The sequence below is a fragment of the Panthera pardus genome, unplaced genomic scaffold (assembly GCF_024362965.1).
Source record: "Panthera pardus isolate Hobbes unplaced genomic scaffold, ASM2436296v1 HiC_scaffold_17, whole genome shotgun sequence".
NCBI lineage: Eukaryota > Metazoa > Chordata > Mammalia > Carnivora > Felidae > Panthera > Panthera pardus.
The window spans coordinates 72,919,897-72,935,757 of NW_026526732.1; the positions used below are offsets into that span (position 1 = coordinate 72,919,897).

The 15,861-nt window shown below is 38.5% G+C and overlaps 1 protein-coding gene across 7 annotated transcripts in view; it reads left to right on the forward strand.

Annotated features, from left to right (window-relative positions):
- The window catches only part of RARS2 (arginyl-tRNA synthetase 2, mitochondrial), a 78,129-nt gene that overhangs the window by 8,227 nt on the left and 54,041 nt on the right, over positions 1-15,861 (forward strand). For 6 of the 7 annotated variants that reach the window (XM_019442822.2, XM_053904664.1, XM_053904662.1 and 3 more), the window contains exon 2: positions 6,036-6,109. In XM_019442822.2, the coding sequence (XP_019298367.2) occupies positions 6,036-6,109 (74 nt within the window). Of the gene's footprint in view, positions 1-6,035; positions 6,110-15,343; positions 15,430-15,861 lie in introns of all 7 variants that reach the window. The other variant, XM_053904666.1, reaches the window with a different exon arrangement.

The window sequence follows — 15,861 nt, forward strand, 5'->3', positions numbered from 1 at the left end:
TTGTGTATAATATCATTACTAAATTATTTACTTTAACAAAGATCATGGTCTTTGTGGTTAGATAATATGACTACAAAGTACAGTACATTTATTTCATCCCTGGAGTTTTCTTGATTGGGTGCTTTATTTTTGAAATTTTGTAACTTAAGCAGAATGTGTTTTCAGTGTTGAATTTTCCCTATTATGCTTTCCTGACCTAGTAATTTATATTGATCTATAGATTCAGTTTTTCTTTTTTTAATAAAATATTTCATCATGGAGAAAAATATAGTTGATAGGTACCCACCACTCAACTTAAAAAGTAAACTATTACAAATACTATTAAATCTTCTGGGTACCTATCCCTGGCCAAAAACTCTTTCCTCACATGTAAGATTTTGTGTTTATTATATCTGTGCATGTCACTTTCTACCTATGGATGTATCCCTAAATAGTATATTTTTGCAAGTTATTACATTTAATGTAAGTGGTAATTGTGAGAATTACATGAGATGATTCGTTTTCAGAAACACCAAATAAAATTGTTCTGTCTAGTTAACAGTAGGTTTACAACCTACTGGAAATATGTACCAGCCACCCCCCCCACCCCCACCCAGAGGAGTCCCAAACCCATGGACACTTCACTTCCTGGTTGTTCTTAACCCTCTCCATTTCATGGGCTTATTTTTTATGGGCTTTGCAACGAGCATGCACCAAAGAACTGGCGTCTCTGCATCACCTCAAGAAATGTACATTTATTCCAGTCAGACTACTTTTTGCCTTACATGGGCATAGGCGACTTCCAGGTAAGGCTGTAACCTCTGTAGTACTCAACCAAAGAGGAACCAGGGTAGAAGATAAATTGTCTGCTGTAACTGCCCCAAGTGTGCCTGTCCATCAGACACTGCTCTTGCAAGAAAATTGATCACAAGCCTCACTTCACTGTGCTCCAAGTCTCCCCATCCCTCCTTTGATTGGGTCAGTGGGCTCATTTCTCACAGTAATCAAACTGTAATCATCCTTCTGCAACTTGGGTTTTTTGTTTCTTAGCCTCAATTTCTTAAAAAAGATATATCTGTAATAATGCATGGAGAGGTCTAGTTCTTTCATTTTACTGCTTGGTGTCATTGTAGTAATATACCACAATTTAGATTTAGCTCCTCATTTCAGGGAAATTGTCCATTTTATTGAGTATTCTGCCTTATCTCCTGTCACTTTGGTCACTCCTTGCTTGGCTCCAGCTGCCACTTATGTGACTGGTTTCACATCTGCCTCCAATCACTTATTTCTAGCAGCACCTCATCTAGTCTAATAGCCTCCTGGTTCCAGCCTATGCCCAGCTCAAGTGTGGCAGAGTTAACACCCTCAAAGACAGCCCTCACGGGAGCCTGGGTGGCTCAGTCAGTTAAGTGTCTGACTTCGGCACAGGTCACAATCTCATGTGGTTTGTGAGTTCGAGTCCCCCACATTGGGTTCTCTGCTGTCAGCACAGAGCCTGCTTCAGATCCTCTGTTTCCCTCTGCCTCTTGCCCACTTGTGCATGCTTGTACTCTCTCTCCTAAAAATAAATATACATTAAGAAAAAAAAAGCAGCCCTCAATCAATGGGGAATGGAAACTCCTGCTTCCTATTTTTGGATAGCCAATTTTGGTAGATACTGTGTGTGCTTTTTGGGAGGTGCTATGGAAATTCAGCCCTTATTGCCTGTAGCAGTGACCTTGACAGCAGTCTTTAACTTTTTCTCCTTCCTTCTCACTCTTCTCAATCTGCCCTCAGGAGTCACCTCCCAAATAAACTACCTGCATATAGTTCTTTTCTCAGGCCTTGCTTTTGTGAGAGTCAAGGTATATATCTATGAATATTTCTTATTTTTCATGGGTTTTGTTGATTTCATCTCTGTAGTTTCTGATGAGAGAAACCCAAGTTAGGAACCCTGCTACACAAGACTGCTCCATTCTGCTTCAGACTCTTGCATCTTTCCTTAGCTATCAGTTTTTGAAGACTGTGACTTTGGGTTTTATTTCTCTATCCTTATGTTGCTGGAGTGCTAGAGAACCATTGTACTTATTTTCCTGTCTTCTTCTTTGCTGCTCTTTTGTGTTTTTGGGACACCAATTATCCTAAGGTTGGATTATCTTATACAAATTTTATTTATTGTCCTCTAATTGCTTTCATTTGTGTTTTTTAAAATCTGTATTCTCTAATTATCGGCCTTCTGTGTCTTTCTTTTAATTATGACTCTTCCTTTGTGTTTCTTAATTGTATAATAAAAATGATTATCAATTTGTATTTAATTTTTAGATTCCCTTTTTATCTTTTTTTGTCTTAAAAATCTTTATTGTGTTCACAAATCTTGAAGACTTTGGATGAATGTTTTGTATTCATTCGGTTATTTTTTTTTTTTTTTAATTTTTTAATTTTTGAGAGAGGGAGAGCATGGACAGGGAGGGAGACAGAGACAGACAATCTGAAGCAGGCTCCAGGCTCCCAAGCTGTCTGCACAGAGCCTGATGCAGGGCTCAGACTCACAAATCATGAGATCAAGACCTGAGCCAAAGTCAGACTTTTAACCGACTGAGTGACCCAGGTGCCCCTAAACAAGAGTTCTTTGACCATCTAGCCTTCCGTCTCCTCCCTCCCCATCTCTTTGAGTCTGCCTGTTTGTTTTACCTACTTTTCATCTTGATCATGCTTGACAGCTCTGCCCACACTTTGTTTGTTCCTGCATTGTATGGGTGACTTCATTCTCCATGTGAGATTTTTTTCTTGGCTCGCCTTGCTTTTATGATTACAAAAAAATATAAACTCTAGGGATTTCCATTCTGTCTCTCTGGTAGGTAGGTCATGGTGACTTGGATACATTACTCATGAACTCTGACTTGGCATATTAAATTTTTGCTGGCTTGCTCTAATATTTTTTTCATCTTCCTATAAAAGTTCCTCCTCTGATTCTTACTGCCCATACAAAACCATATTAGGATCTGCTCAGGGCACATGGGTGGCTCAATTGGTTAAGCGTTCGACTCTTGATTTCAGCTCAGGTCATGATCTCACGGTGGCACGGAGCCTGCTTGAGAGTCTCCTTTTCTCCCTTTGCCACCCCACCTGCTAACACTTGCATGCTTACACACATTCTCTCCCTCCCTCCTTCCCTCCTTCCCTCCTTCCCTCCTTCCCTCTCTCTCTGTGTGTGTGTGTGTGTGTGTGTGTGTGTGTGTGTGTGTCTGTCTGTCTCTCAAGAAAAAAAGAATCTGCTCCATTTAATTGGGGAATATATTGTTTCCATTGGGAGAAAACTTTAGTGTGCTGCTCTAGAATCTTCACTTCTGAAAAGTACTGGAATTCACTTCTCTGTTTTACTCTTTCTCTCCCACAGCTCTGTAGCATCTTCCTCTGGTCATATAAATAATATGTCAAATAAAATAATGAATTTATTTTTTTTCTCTCCAGATTGAGGTATTAATGAGAATTGTTAATTCAAGTTAGGAGCCTTGCCAAACAAGGCTGCTTCATTCCTTTTCAAAATCTGCTGTTTCTTTTCTTGGCTGTCACTTTCGAAGTTTCTAACTTTGGGCAGTGCCTATCCTGTATATTTGTTGCTGAAGAACCAACAGTCTACCCTTTTATTAGCTACCATCCTTTCTTTCTCCTCTCCATTCTTCCATCCTTTCCATTTTAATTTGATAATGGGTGGGACGTGGGAGATTATGTAAAGAAGGCTTCCTTCCACTACTTCATCCCAGGGTCTTTCTTTAGGTTTTTTGTTTTGTTTTTAATTATGGGAAAACCTATACAATATAAAATTTACCATTTTAAGTATTTTTAAATGTGCAGTCCAGTGGAATTAAGTACATTCACACTGTTGTGCAACCATAACCATCAACCTTTTCCAGAACTCTTCATTTGTAAAACTGAAACTCTGTGCCCATTGTAAACAGTGATTCCCCATATTTCTCCCTTTCCCTCAATCTCTTTATTTTGGCTTTTTAATTTACATCCTATAATAATGTTTTTGTGCCTCTGTAAAACTGCTATTGAAGGTATTTTCTATTTCGGTATTTATATCTTCATGTGACTATAACTTGGTCTTAGAATTTACTTTTAGGAAAAGTTTGTTGCCAGGTAGTACTGTACTGTGTAGTTAGATTCTTTTTTACTGGAAACAAAGTTTTTTGTGTTTTTCATTTAAATGTAAACATTGTATTACCTAAGTTCACAACTTATTTGTCAGATGAAATCCTTTAAAATTCACCTTTGTAACTAAGTTTTTTGTTTTTTGTTTAGCCAGCAGACTTTAGTTGTACTTAAGACAGAAAATCTAGGGGCACCTGGGTGGTTCAGTTGGTTAAGCATCTGACTTCAGCTCAGGTCATGATCTCACGGTTTGTGGGTTCGAGCCCCACATCAGGCACTAAGCTGACATCTCAGAGCCTGGAGCCTGCTTCAGATTCTCTGTCTCCCTCTTTCTCTGCTCCTCCCTGCTCGGTCTTTCTCTCAAAAGTAAACAAACATTAAAAAAATAAAAAAAATACCATTTATTTATTATTTTAAAAAAGTTTAATAATTTTTGTGAGAGGAAATGCAGGAAGGGCAGAGAGAGGGGGACAGAGGATCTGAAGCAGACTCTGCTGATAATGATGACATTTGGGATGATGGTGGGGAGCCTAGAGCTGATGGCCAAGGAAGAATTCTTGAAGATGTCTTTGGTGCAAAAAGGTGATTTTATTAAAGTGTAGGGACAGGACCCATGGGCAGGAAGAGCTGCACTGGGATTGTGAGGGGTAACTCATTATATACCTTCAGGTCGGGAGGGGGTCAGGGATAGAGTAAGTCTCTAAGGTATTTTGGAAGCAAGGTTTCCAGGACCTTCAGGGAGTAGCGGTTGCTAGGGAAACACCATTTTTTACTGTTTAATAAAACCTCAGTCATGAGACTCTTGAGATGCATATCAGGGGGCCATAAACTGGAGTGTGATTGCCAGCATATATCTTGGGGCAGTTGAGATAAAGGAAGCTGACTTAACAGGATTCTGGAGGTTGGGATAATGTTAAGCTAAGGTTCTGTTTTGCCCCTAGCAAAGGGTCATCATCGAGGCAGCTGAGCTCCTAGAGGGAGGTCACTCTGTCAGTTTCAATGACTTCTCAGTGGGTTGTATGCAGTAAGGGAATATAATGTTTCATTTGCCTTAGTTTCCCACATTACCATGGCAAGCACTTAAACCTCTTTCCTTAGTTCTTGGGTAGCCAGGAGTGTCCGAGGAATATCACACATATTCCACCTGGGGGAGGAGGAGTCTGCCAGCCTATATATTTTTTTTTTTTAATTTTTTTTAATGTTTATTTTTGAGACAGAGCATGAATGGGGGAGGGGCAGAGAGAGAGGGAGACACAGAATCGGAAGCAGGCTCCGAGCCATCAGCCCAGAGCCCGATGTGGTGCTCGAACTCAAGAACCGTGAGATCGTGACCTGAGCTGAAGTCGGGCGCTCAACCGACTGAGCCACCCAGGCGCCCCTTTAAGTTTTTTTTTTTTTAACGTTTATTTTGAGACAGAGACAGAGCGTGAACGGGGGAGGGTCAGAGAGAGAGGGAGACACAGAATCTGAAACAGGCTCCAGGCTCTGAGCAGTCAGCACAGAGCCCGACGCGGGGCTCGAACTCACGGACAGTGAGATCGTGACCTGAGCCAAGTCGGACACTTAACCAACTGAGCTATCCAGGTACACCAATACCATTTATTTTTAAATTTACAAATACAAAATTTATCCTTTTTGGTAACAGTTTCTTTTGCTACTTTAAACCTCAACCCCTGGCAACCACTGATCTATCCGTTCATCATTCTTACAGTTTTGGATTTTCCAGAATGTCAAGTAAGTAAATCATACACCATCTAGCCTTTTAAGTCTGGTTTTTGTCACTTAGCATAGTACATTTGAGACTCATTTAAGTTGTCAAGTATCTGAATATTCTTTTTATTGATAAGCAGTATTCCACTGAATATGGTACAAATCTAATAACCATCTTTCTCTGTTCTTTTTGTTTTTGTTTTTAACATTAGCTTTCCAGACTTTTGGATCTTCCACCAGAAAACTTGATCAAGTCAATATCTGCAGTTCCAATTTCCAGAAAAGAGTTAAGTATATTTTTAACAATTTAAAATGTTGCTGACTTTGTCAATATACAAAAAAAAAGTTATTCTTCAATTTATAGAATAGACCTTGAAATTAACCATGGAATGTGATGTAACCTATTATTCCATTGATTTAAATAATAAAATCTGTATTGTACCTACTCTGATGTGGTATATTAAATTAGAAGTCTCATGTTGTTTGATGTTTATGCTGTTAACTACAATTATGTCAAAATCTTTAAGAAAAATTAGGAACAAGGTCAAAATTTAATTCTGTGACAGCAAATAAAAGAACTAAGATTGTGGTTAGAATTTCAGGGTTTTGGGACGCCTGGGTGGCTCAGTTGGTTGAGTGTCCAACTTTGGCTCAGGTCATGATCTCACGGTTCGTGGGTTCAAGCCCCGTGTCATGCTCAGGGCTGATGGCTCAGAGCCTGGAGCCTGCTTCAGATTCTGTGTCTCCCTCTCTCTCTGCCCCTCCCTTCTTGTGCTCTGTCTTCCTCTGCTTCTCAAAAATAAAGAAACGTAATAATAAAAATTAAAAAAAAAAGAATTTCAGGGTTTTTGAAGGTATTTTTGAGATTATATACCTAGGTGCTTGAATACTGTTGTACTATATTTACCTGCTAGGTTTTTTGTGGGTTTTGGGTTTTTTTTGTTTGTTTCCATTTGAGGACTCCCAGTGATAGAGAACTATTGGTTACATATAACCAACCTGTAGTTGCTTTCTTGGATACAGGAAGATATCTATCTCTTTGTGAGTTTGGTTCTTCTAAATGATATTTATTTACCATTTGGCTACAAAATCTAGCCAAAATACACTTTTGGTGAATTAATAATGATAAGAAGTTAGCTACATAGTAGGCATTTAAGCCCTAAGCTTTGGAAAGATGTAAAGATAGAATTATCAGTATCATTATGTTCTAATATTTTGTCCACTTAACTTTGTCAAGATTTTAAGATAGGGTAGGATAAATATTATTGTTCTCAGAATAGGACAAAGAGATAAGTGGAAGAGGAAGAGAAAGGCTACATGTGGCCTTGTTGAAAGAATCTTTAAAGTGGCCTGCTGCAACTTGCTTTATATTAAGTTCTAAGAACAAAGGCAAGGACTGACAAGGGGATCTCATAATTACACATCAGTTAATATAATATTCGAAGCCAGTTACCTATTTCATAAAATCTGTAAATGGCATTTTGCATAATAAAAATATCTGTTTGTATTTTATGTTTCAAAGACCTTTAATAAGATGAGCAATCTTGGCCCATCTTTTGAATACGATTTTCTTTACCTGCCTGAACCTCCTTTAGGTAGCTCTACTTTAATGATGCTATACTTATTATATCTTTGGTTTATACAAAATCAATATTAGGGGGGGTTTCAAAATTTTTCTAGGCTACAAGTCTAAAATTCTGCATATTAAATTTATTTTAAATAAAAAGAATCTCTACTGCTTTGCCATCACAAACTTAAGTATCCTTTACGGTACTAAAATGCTGTTAAGTGTCAGGAGGCTTAAGTCCTTTTTGTTGTTGTTATCAGTATGGTTTACTTAATACCTTATGAATCAATTTCTTTAGGTCTCCTAATTCAATTATATATTCAACTGTGGTGGAATTTCTGTTTAATACTGATCGTAATACACAGGATTAATGACTTTGTTACCAGCCAGTAACACTCAAGCCAGTGGATTGCACTCTAATACCATAACAGCAATTCCTCAGAAGTAGTGGAAAGGTAGCTATTTCTTTTTAAAACCTTTTTTTTTTTTTTTTTAATTCTAAACAATATAAAAGTAGGGGAATAGTTTCTAGAACCCCTCTGTGCCATCACCACCGTCATTGGCACATAGCCAGTTGTGTTTCCTCTGTACCTGTACCCACTTTCCTTCTTCACAATGGATTATTTTGATAGCTACATTAATTTTTCTATCACAAAACCAAAAGAGATAATCTTAAGGAAATTCAGAAAAATACAGAAGAATAAGAAGGAAAAACCCCCAATATGTTAACAAGTTGATGTAGTTTTCATATTTCTCTTTGAATGTGTCTTACAACTTTTATTTTTATTATTTTTTTTAATGTTTATTTTTGAGAGAGAGAGTGTGAACAAGGTGGGAAAGAGAGAGAGGGATACACAGAATATGAAGCAGGCTTCAGGCTCTCAACTGTCAGCGCAGACCCCAATGCAGGGCTCAAACTCACGAATGGTGAGATCATGACCTGAGTCGAAGTTGGATGCTTAACCGACTGAACCACCTAAGTACCCTGTGTCTTACAACTTTTGAAAAAACATAGTTATAAAACTTCTGTATGTATGATTTTTGAACCCTTTTTCCTTGACATCATTCTTTTTTGGTAAATGTCATTTTCATAATACTCTAATGTCACTCATAATACTCAAGTGTCACTTTCATAATACTCTAATGCTCCCCTGTTGATGGACATTTAGATTGCTTTCGGTTCTGACTTTTTACATAATTCACATTCAATACGTACCTCTTTAAATAGACAAAGCAAACCTTCCTTGTAGATATATAACTAAAAGCTTCCTAAAAGGAAAACAGGGAAGTAAGTCAATTCTGGTTGATCCACCCCCCATTCCCCACACATACACACTGCTGAAGCATTTATTTCTCTTTTGGGCCTTCGTTGCTGGCAAATAGCCCTTCATCTAATTTCAGAAGTCATGTTTGAAATATTCCTAGTGTGAATTATTGTTAATAGACTAAAATGATGATTTTCTTTGTCCCTCTACCACTGAACAAATGGGAAATATTTGTGTTTCTATTGAGATAATAAAAATATTTTCTCAGTTAATGTAAATTTATATATTTATTTACTTATTTAGTCAATAGTTAGTTACCATATACTGCAACAGTAATTTCAGGAGTAGTAGATTCCTTAATGCCCCTTACCCATTTAGCCCCCTTCCCGTAACCCCTCCAGCAACCCTCTGTTCTCTATATTTAAGAGTCTCATGTCCCTCTCCCTGTTTTTATATTATTTTTGCTTCCCTTCCCTTATGTTCATGTGTTTTGTATCTTATAGTCCTTATATGAGTGAAGTCATATGATATCTGTCTTTCTCTGACTAATTTCACTTAGCATAATACCCTCATAATACCCTTATAATACTCTACATCCACATAGTTGCAAATGGCAAGATCTCATTCTTTTTGATTGTCATCCATTGTGTGTGTCATCCATTATATGTATATACACACACACACACACACACACACACACACACACACACCCCACATCTTCTTTATCCATTCATCCATCAATGAACACATGGACTCTTTCCATACTTTGGCTGTTGTTGATAGTGCTGCTATAAACATTGGGGTTCATGTACCCTTTGAAAACAGCACACCTGTATCCCATGGATAAATGCCTAGTAGTGCAATTGCTGGGTCATAGGGTAGTTCTATTTTTAGTTTTTTGAGGAACCTCCATACTGTTTTCCAGAGTGGCTGCACCAGTTTGCATCCAGCAGTGCAAAAGAGATCCTCTTTCTCCACATCATTGCCAACATCTGTCGTTCCCTGAGTTGTTAATGTCAGCCATTCTGACAGGTGTAAGGTGATATCTCATTGTGGTTTTGACTTGTATTTTTCCCTGATGATGAGTGATGTTGAGCATTTTTTTCATGTGTCGGTTGGCCATCTGGATGTCTTCTTTTGAGAAGTGTCTATTCATGTCTTTTGCCCATTATTTGTTTTTGGGGTGAGTTTGATGAGTTCTTTATAGATTTTGGATACTAACCCTTTACCTGATATGTCATTTGCAAATATCTTCTCCCATTCTGTCGGTTGCCTTTTAGTTTTGTTGACTGTTTCCTTCACTGTGCAGAAGTTTTTTTATTTTGATGAGGTCCCAATAGTTCATTTTCCCTGTTGTTTTGCTTGCCTCCAGAGACATGGTAAGTAAGAAGTTGGTGTGGCCAAGGTCAAAGAGGTTTTTGCCTGATTTCTCCTCTAGGATTTTGATGGCTTCCTGTCTTACATTCAGGTCTTTAATCCATTTTGAGTTTATTTTTGTGTACGGTGTAAGAAAGTGGTCCAGGTTCATTCTTCTGCATGTCACTGTCCAGTTTTCCCAGCACCACTTGCTGAAGAGACTGTCTTTATTTCATTGGATATACTTTCCTGCTTTGTCAAAGATTAGTTGGCCATACCTTTGTGGGTCCATTTTTTCTGTTCCATTGATCTGAGGGTATATTTTTTGTGCCATACTGTCTTAATGATTACAGCTTTGTAATACACTTTGAAGTCTGGAATTGTGATTCCTTCAGCTTTGGTTTTCTTTTTCAAGATTGCTTTGGCTATTTGGGGTCTTTTCTGGCTCCATACAAATTTTAGGATTATTTGTTCTAGCTCTGTGAAAAATGCTGGTGTTATTTTGACAAGGATTGCATTGAATATGTAGATTGCTTTGGATAGTATTGACATTTTAACAATATTTGTTCTTCCTATCCAGCAGCATGGAAATGTTTCCATTTTTGTGTGCTACAATTTCTTTCATAAGCTTTCTGTAGTTTTCAGTGTATACATTTTTCACCTCTTTGGTTAGGTTTATTTCTAGGTATTTTATAGTTTTTGGTGCAATTGTAAATGGGATCAATTCCTTGATTTCCCTCTCTGTTGTTTCATTGTGGGTGTATAAGAATGGAACTGATTTCTGTGCATTGATTTTTATATCCTGAGACTTTGCTGAATTCATGGATCAGTTCTAGCAGTTTTTTGGTGGAACTTTTGGGTTTTCCATATAGAGGATCATGTCATCTGTGAAGACTGAAAGTTTGACAACCTCCTCACCTATTTGGATGCCTCTTATTACTTTATGTTGTCTGATTGCTGAGGCTAAGACTTTCAATACCATGTTGAATAACAGTGGTGAAAGTGGACATCCTTGTCTTGTTCCTGACCTTAGGGGGAAAGCTCTCAGTTTTTCCCCATTGAGGATGACATTAGTTTTGGATCTTTCATATATGGCTTTTATGATCTCGAGGTATGATTCTTTTATCCCTACTTTCTTAAGAGTTTTTATCAAGAAAGGATGTTGTATTTTGTCAAATGCTTTCTCTGCATCTATTGAGAGGATCATGTGGTTCTTGTCCTTTCTTTTATTGATGTGATATCTCACATTGATTGTTTTGTGGATATTGAACCAGCCCTGCATCGCAGGTATAAATCCTACTTGGTCGTGATGAATAATTTTTTTAATGTGTTGTTGGATCCGGTTGGCTAGTATCTTGTTCAGGATTTTTGCATCCATGTTCATCAGGGAAATTGGTCTGTAGTTCTCCTTTTTAATGGGGTCTTTGGTTTGGGGATCAAGGTAATGCTGGTCTCATAGAATGAGTTTGGAAGTTTTCCTTCCATTTCTATTTTTTGAAACAGCTTCAAGAGAGTAGGTGTTAACTCTTCTTTAAATGTTTAGTAGAATTCCCGTGGAAAGCCATCTGGCGCAGGACTGTTGTTTTGGGGGAGATTTTTGATTACTATTTCGATTTCCTTACTGGTTATGGGCCTGTTCAAATTTTCTATTTCTTCCTGTTTCAGTTTTGGTAGTGTATATGTTTCTAGGAATTTATCCATTTCTTCCAGATTGCCCATTTTATTGGCATATAATTGCTCGTAATATTTTCTTATTGTTTGCGTTTCTGCTGTGTTAGCTGTGATCTCTCCTCTTTTATTCTGATTTTATTTATTTGGGTCCTTTCCTTTTTCTTTTTGATCAAACTGACTAGGGGTTTATCAATTTTGTTAATTCTTTCAAAGAACCAGCTTCTGGTTTCATTGATCTGTTCTGCTTTTTGGTTTCAATAGCATTGATTTCTGCTCTAATCTTTATTATTTCCTTTCTTCTGATGGTTTGGGTTTTATTTGCTGTTCTTTTTCCAGCTCCTTAAGGTGTATGGTTAGGTTGTGTATCTGAGGCCTTTCTTCCTTTTTGAGGAAGGCCTGGATTGCTATATACTTCCCACTCATGACAACCTTTGCTGCATCCCAGAGGTTTGGGACTGTGGTTATCATTTTCATTGGCTTCCATGTACTTTTTAATTTCCTCTTTAACTTCTTGTTTGTCCCATTCATTCTTTAGTAAGATGGTCTTTACTCTCCAAGTTTTGTTATCTTTCCACATTTTATCTTGCAGTTGATTTCAAGTTTCATAGTGTTGTGGTCTGAAAATATGCACGGTATAATCTCGATCTTTTTGTACTTGTTGAGGGCTGATTTGTGTCCCGGTATGTGGTCTATTCTGGAGAGTGTTCCATGTGAACTGAAGAAGAATGTGTATTCTGCTGCTTTAGGATGAAATGTTCTGAATATATCTGTTAAGTCTATCAGGTCCAGTGTGTCATTCAAAGCTATTGTTTCCTTGTTGATTTTCTGTTTAGATGAACTATCCATTGTTGTAAGTGGGATGTTGAAGTCCCTTATTATGGTATTGTTATCAATGAGTTTCTTTATGTTTGTGATTAATTTATTTATATATTTGGGTGTTTTCACATTTGGAGCATAAATATTTGCAATTGTTAGTTCTTGGTGGATAGACCCCTTAATTACGATATAATGCCCTTCATCTCTTGTTACAGTCTTTATTTTAAAATCTAGATTGTCTGATATAAGTATGGCTACTTTGGCTTTCTTTTGTTGACAATTAGCATGATAAATGGTTCTCCATCCTCTTACTTTCAATCTGAAGATGTCTTTAGGTCTAAAGTGGGTCTCTTGTAAACAGCATATAAGTGGATCTTGTTTTCTTGTCCATTCTGTTACCCTTTGTCTTTTGATTGGAACATTTAGTCCATTCACATTTAGAGTGAGTACTGAAAGATATGAATTTATTGCCATTATGTTGCTTGTAGAGTTGGAGTTTCTGGTGGTGGTCTCTGGTCCTTTCTAGTCTTTGTTGCTTTTGGTCTTTTTTTTTCTTCCCCTCGTCTTTTCTCCCCTCAGAGAGTCCCCCTTAAAATTTCATGCAGGGCTGGTTTAGTGGTCACAAACTCCTCTGGTTTTTGTTTGTCTGAGAAGCTTTTTATCTCTCCTTATTTTGAATGACACCCTTGCTGGATAAAGAATTATTGGCTGCATATTTTTCTGATTCAGTACATTGCATACATCCTTCCACTCCTTTCTGGCCTGCCAAGTTTCTGTGTAGGTATGCTGCAAACCTGATCTGTCTTCCCTTGTAGGTTAAGGACTTTTTTCCCTTTGCTGCCTTCATGATTGCTTTCCTTGCCTGAGTATTTTGTGAATTTGACTATGATATGCCTTGTTGATGGTCAGTTTTTGTTGAATCTATTGGGAGTCTTCTGTGCTTCCTGGATTTTGATGTCTGTGTCTTTCCCCAGGTTGGGAAAGCTTTCTGGTATGATTTGCTCACATAACCCTTCTACCCCTTTTCTCTCTCTTCATCTTCTGGGACCCCTATGATTCTGATGTTGTTTCTTTTTAATGAGTCACGTGATTTCTCTAATTCTTAAATCGTGCCCTTTTGCCTTAGTCTCCCTCTTTTGTACTGCTTCATTCTTCTCCATAAGTTTGTCCTCTATATCGCTGATTCACTGCTCTGGTTCATCCATCCTTGCCGCTGTGACATCTATTCGAGATTGCAGCTCAGTTATAACATTTTTTATTTCGTCCTGACTAGCTTTTACTTCTTTTATCTCCGCAGAAAGGGATTCTAATCTATTTTCAACCCCAGCTAGCATTCTTATTATCGGGATTCTAAAGTCTTGTTGAGACATGTTGTTTATATCTGTGTTAATTAAGTCCCTGGCTGTCCTTTCTTCCTTCATTGGGGTGAATTTTGGGGGGAATTCCTTCATTTTGTCATTTTGAAGGAAATAAAGGAATTAGTAAGGTAAAAAAATAATTAAAATTAAAAAATTGGAATCAACACACAGAAGAATCAAATAAATGATGTTAGATCCTAGGTGTGTTTTGGTCTGGTTGTTGAAAGGAGCTTGATATGTTAGAGAAAAAAAGGAACAGAAAAAAAAAAAAAGGAAAACTTTTGAAAACTTGAAAAAAATGAATACAATGAAACAAAATAAAATGATGGAAGTAAAGTAGAATTTGGAAAATTTACAAGAAAAGTAAAAAATATAGTAGAAAAAAATTAAAAATATTTTTAATAAAAATGGAAAATAAAAATAGATATTGTCTTTCTGTATTCAAGAATAAAAAAAGAGGGCTGTCTGGGTGGCTCAGTCAGTTGGGCATCTGACTTTGGCTCAGGTCATGATCTCGTGGTTTGTGGGTTCAAGCCCCGCGTCAGGTTCTGTGCTGAGAGCTCAGAGCCTGGAGCCTGCTTCGGATTCTGTGTCTCCCTCTCTCTCTGCCCCTCCCCTGCTCATGCTCTGTCTCTCTCTGTCTCAAAAATAAATAAAACATTTTAAAAATTTTTTAAAAGAAAGAAAAAAATTGAAATGATATACCAGCAAACAGACTGAAATATGATTGAAATTACATCAGTTTCCCTTAGAAGTCAAACTATGAAGCATTTTATAGTCCATAAACTAAGCAAGCAGAGAGTCTTGTAGTGTTCCTTAAGAGCGAGGTTGGCCCAGTTGGGGGGAGGGGGGGGCTTAGTGTAATGGCTCCATTCTCCACTAGATGGCACAGTTTAGCCTACTGGGGTGGATTTTTGCGACACATGTAGGTTTGTATGCTCATGTGTGGGAGGAGTGAAAATGGCGTCACCCAGGTACCCAGTCTCTAGTAATGGAATTCTGTTCTCCCCCAACCAGCAGTCAGGCACTCCTCCTTTGTCTCCTGCTTCCATTCACTCCCTGCTTTTACACTGTCCGTGACCAAGCCGTCAGGTTGCCAGCCGGCACCTCCCTCCTGAGTTTTGTCTCAGATGCGGCTGTGTTTGCCAACCCCTCACTTCTGAGGGACTGCAGATTGACCCTTTATGACTCTCTGGAGGAGAGTCTCACTGAGCAGTGGCGTGGTGCCCACCCATCCCAAGGAGTGTTCATGGGACCATGCTGCTGCTGCCCAGAGACTGTGGCTGGGTGCCAGTCTGCCCCAGAAGTTCCCATGATCGTGTAGTAGCAGTGTTTCAGGGCTTATGGGAGATCACAACACACATCTGGTACCAGGCTTCCCACTTAATGTCGTTCCAACACCGGCAAATGTGGTTGTTCTCCAGGGTCCGCTGGGACCTTTGTTTGTTGGATGGCCGCACCCTCTCTCCCAAATGTCCTCCCAGCAGGGGAACCGCCTCTTCCCGTGTGTCCTGAAGACCCCTTGCACCTTTCTGCTCCCGGGGATTCGCCCTTCCCACTGGACCACCACCAGGTATCAAGCTGCAGAGTTTCAGACTCTGCACTCCCCCTGTTTATAGAGTCTTAATGGAATTTAAACCCTCTCTTTTCTCCTTTCTCCCTTTTTTTGTTCAGTCCCTTGCATACTCTTTCTTTTTTTTCCAGCTGTTTTCGGGGTGTGGGGGGGTGAGATGCTTTCCCATACTCTCTGCACATCTCCATCCTGTCTCCGCAAGCAAGAACAGCTCCTGGCCCTCCATGGCTTCTCTCCCCTAGTTCACCTCTCCGCACTGCGTAGCTGCTGAGTTCTGTGGTTCAGGTTGTGCAGATTATTGTGTTAATCCTCAAATCAGTTTTCTAGGTGTGCAGGATGGTTTAGTGTTGATCTTGGCTGTAATTCAGGGAGGAGAGATGCAAAATAAAATTTCTAGTTTATTCCTCCATCTTGACCCCTCCAAGATAATAA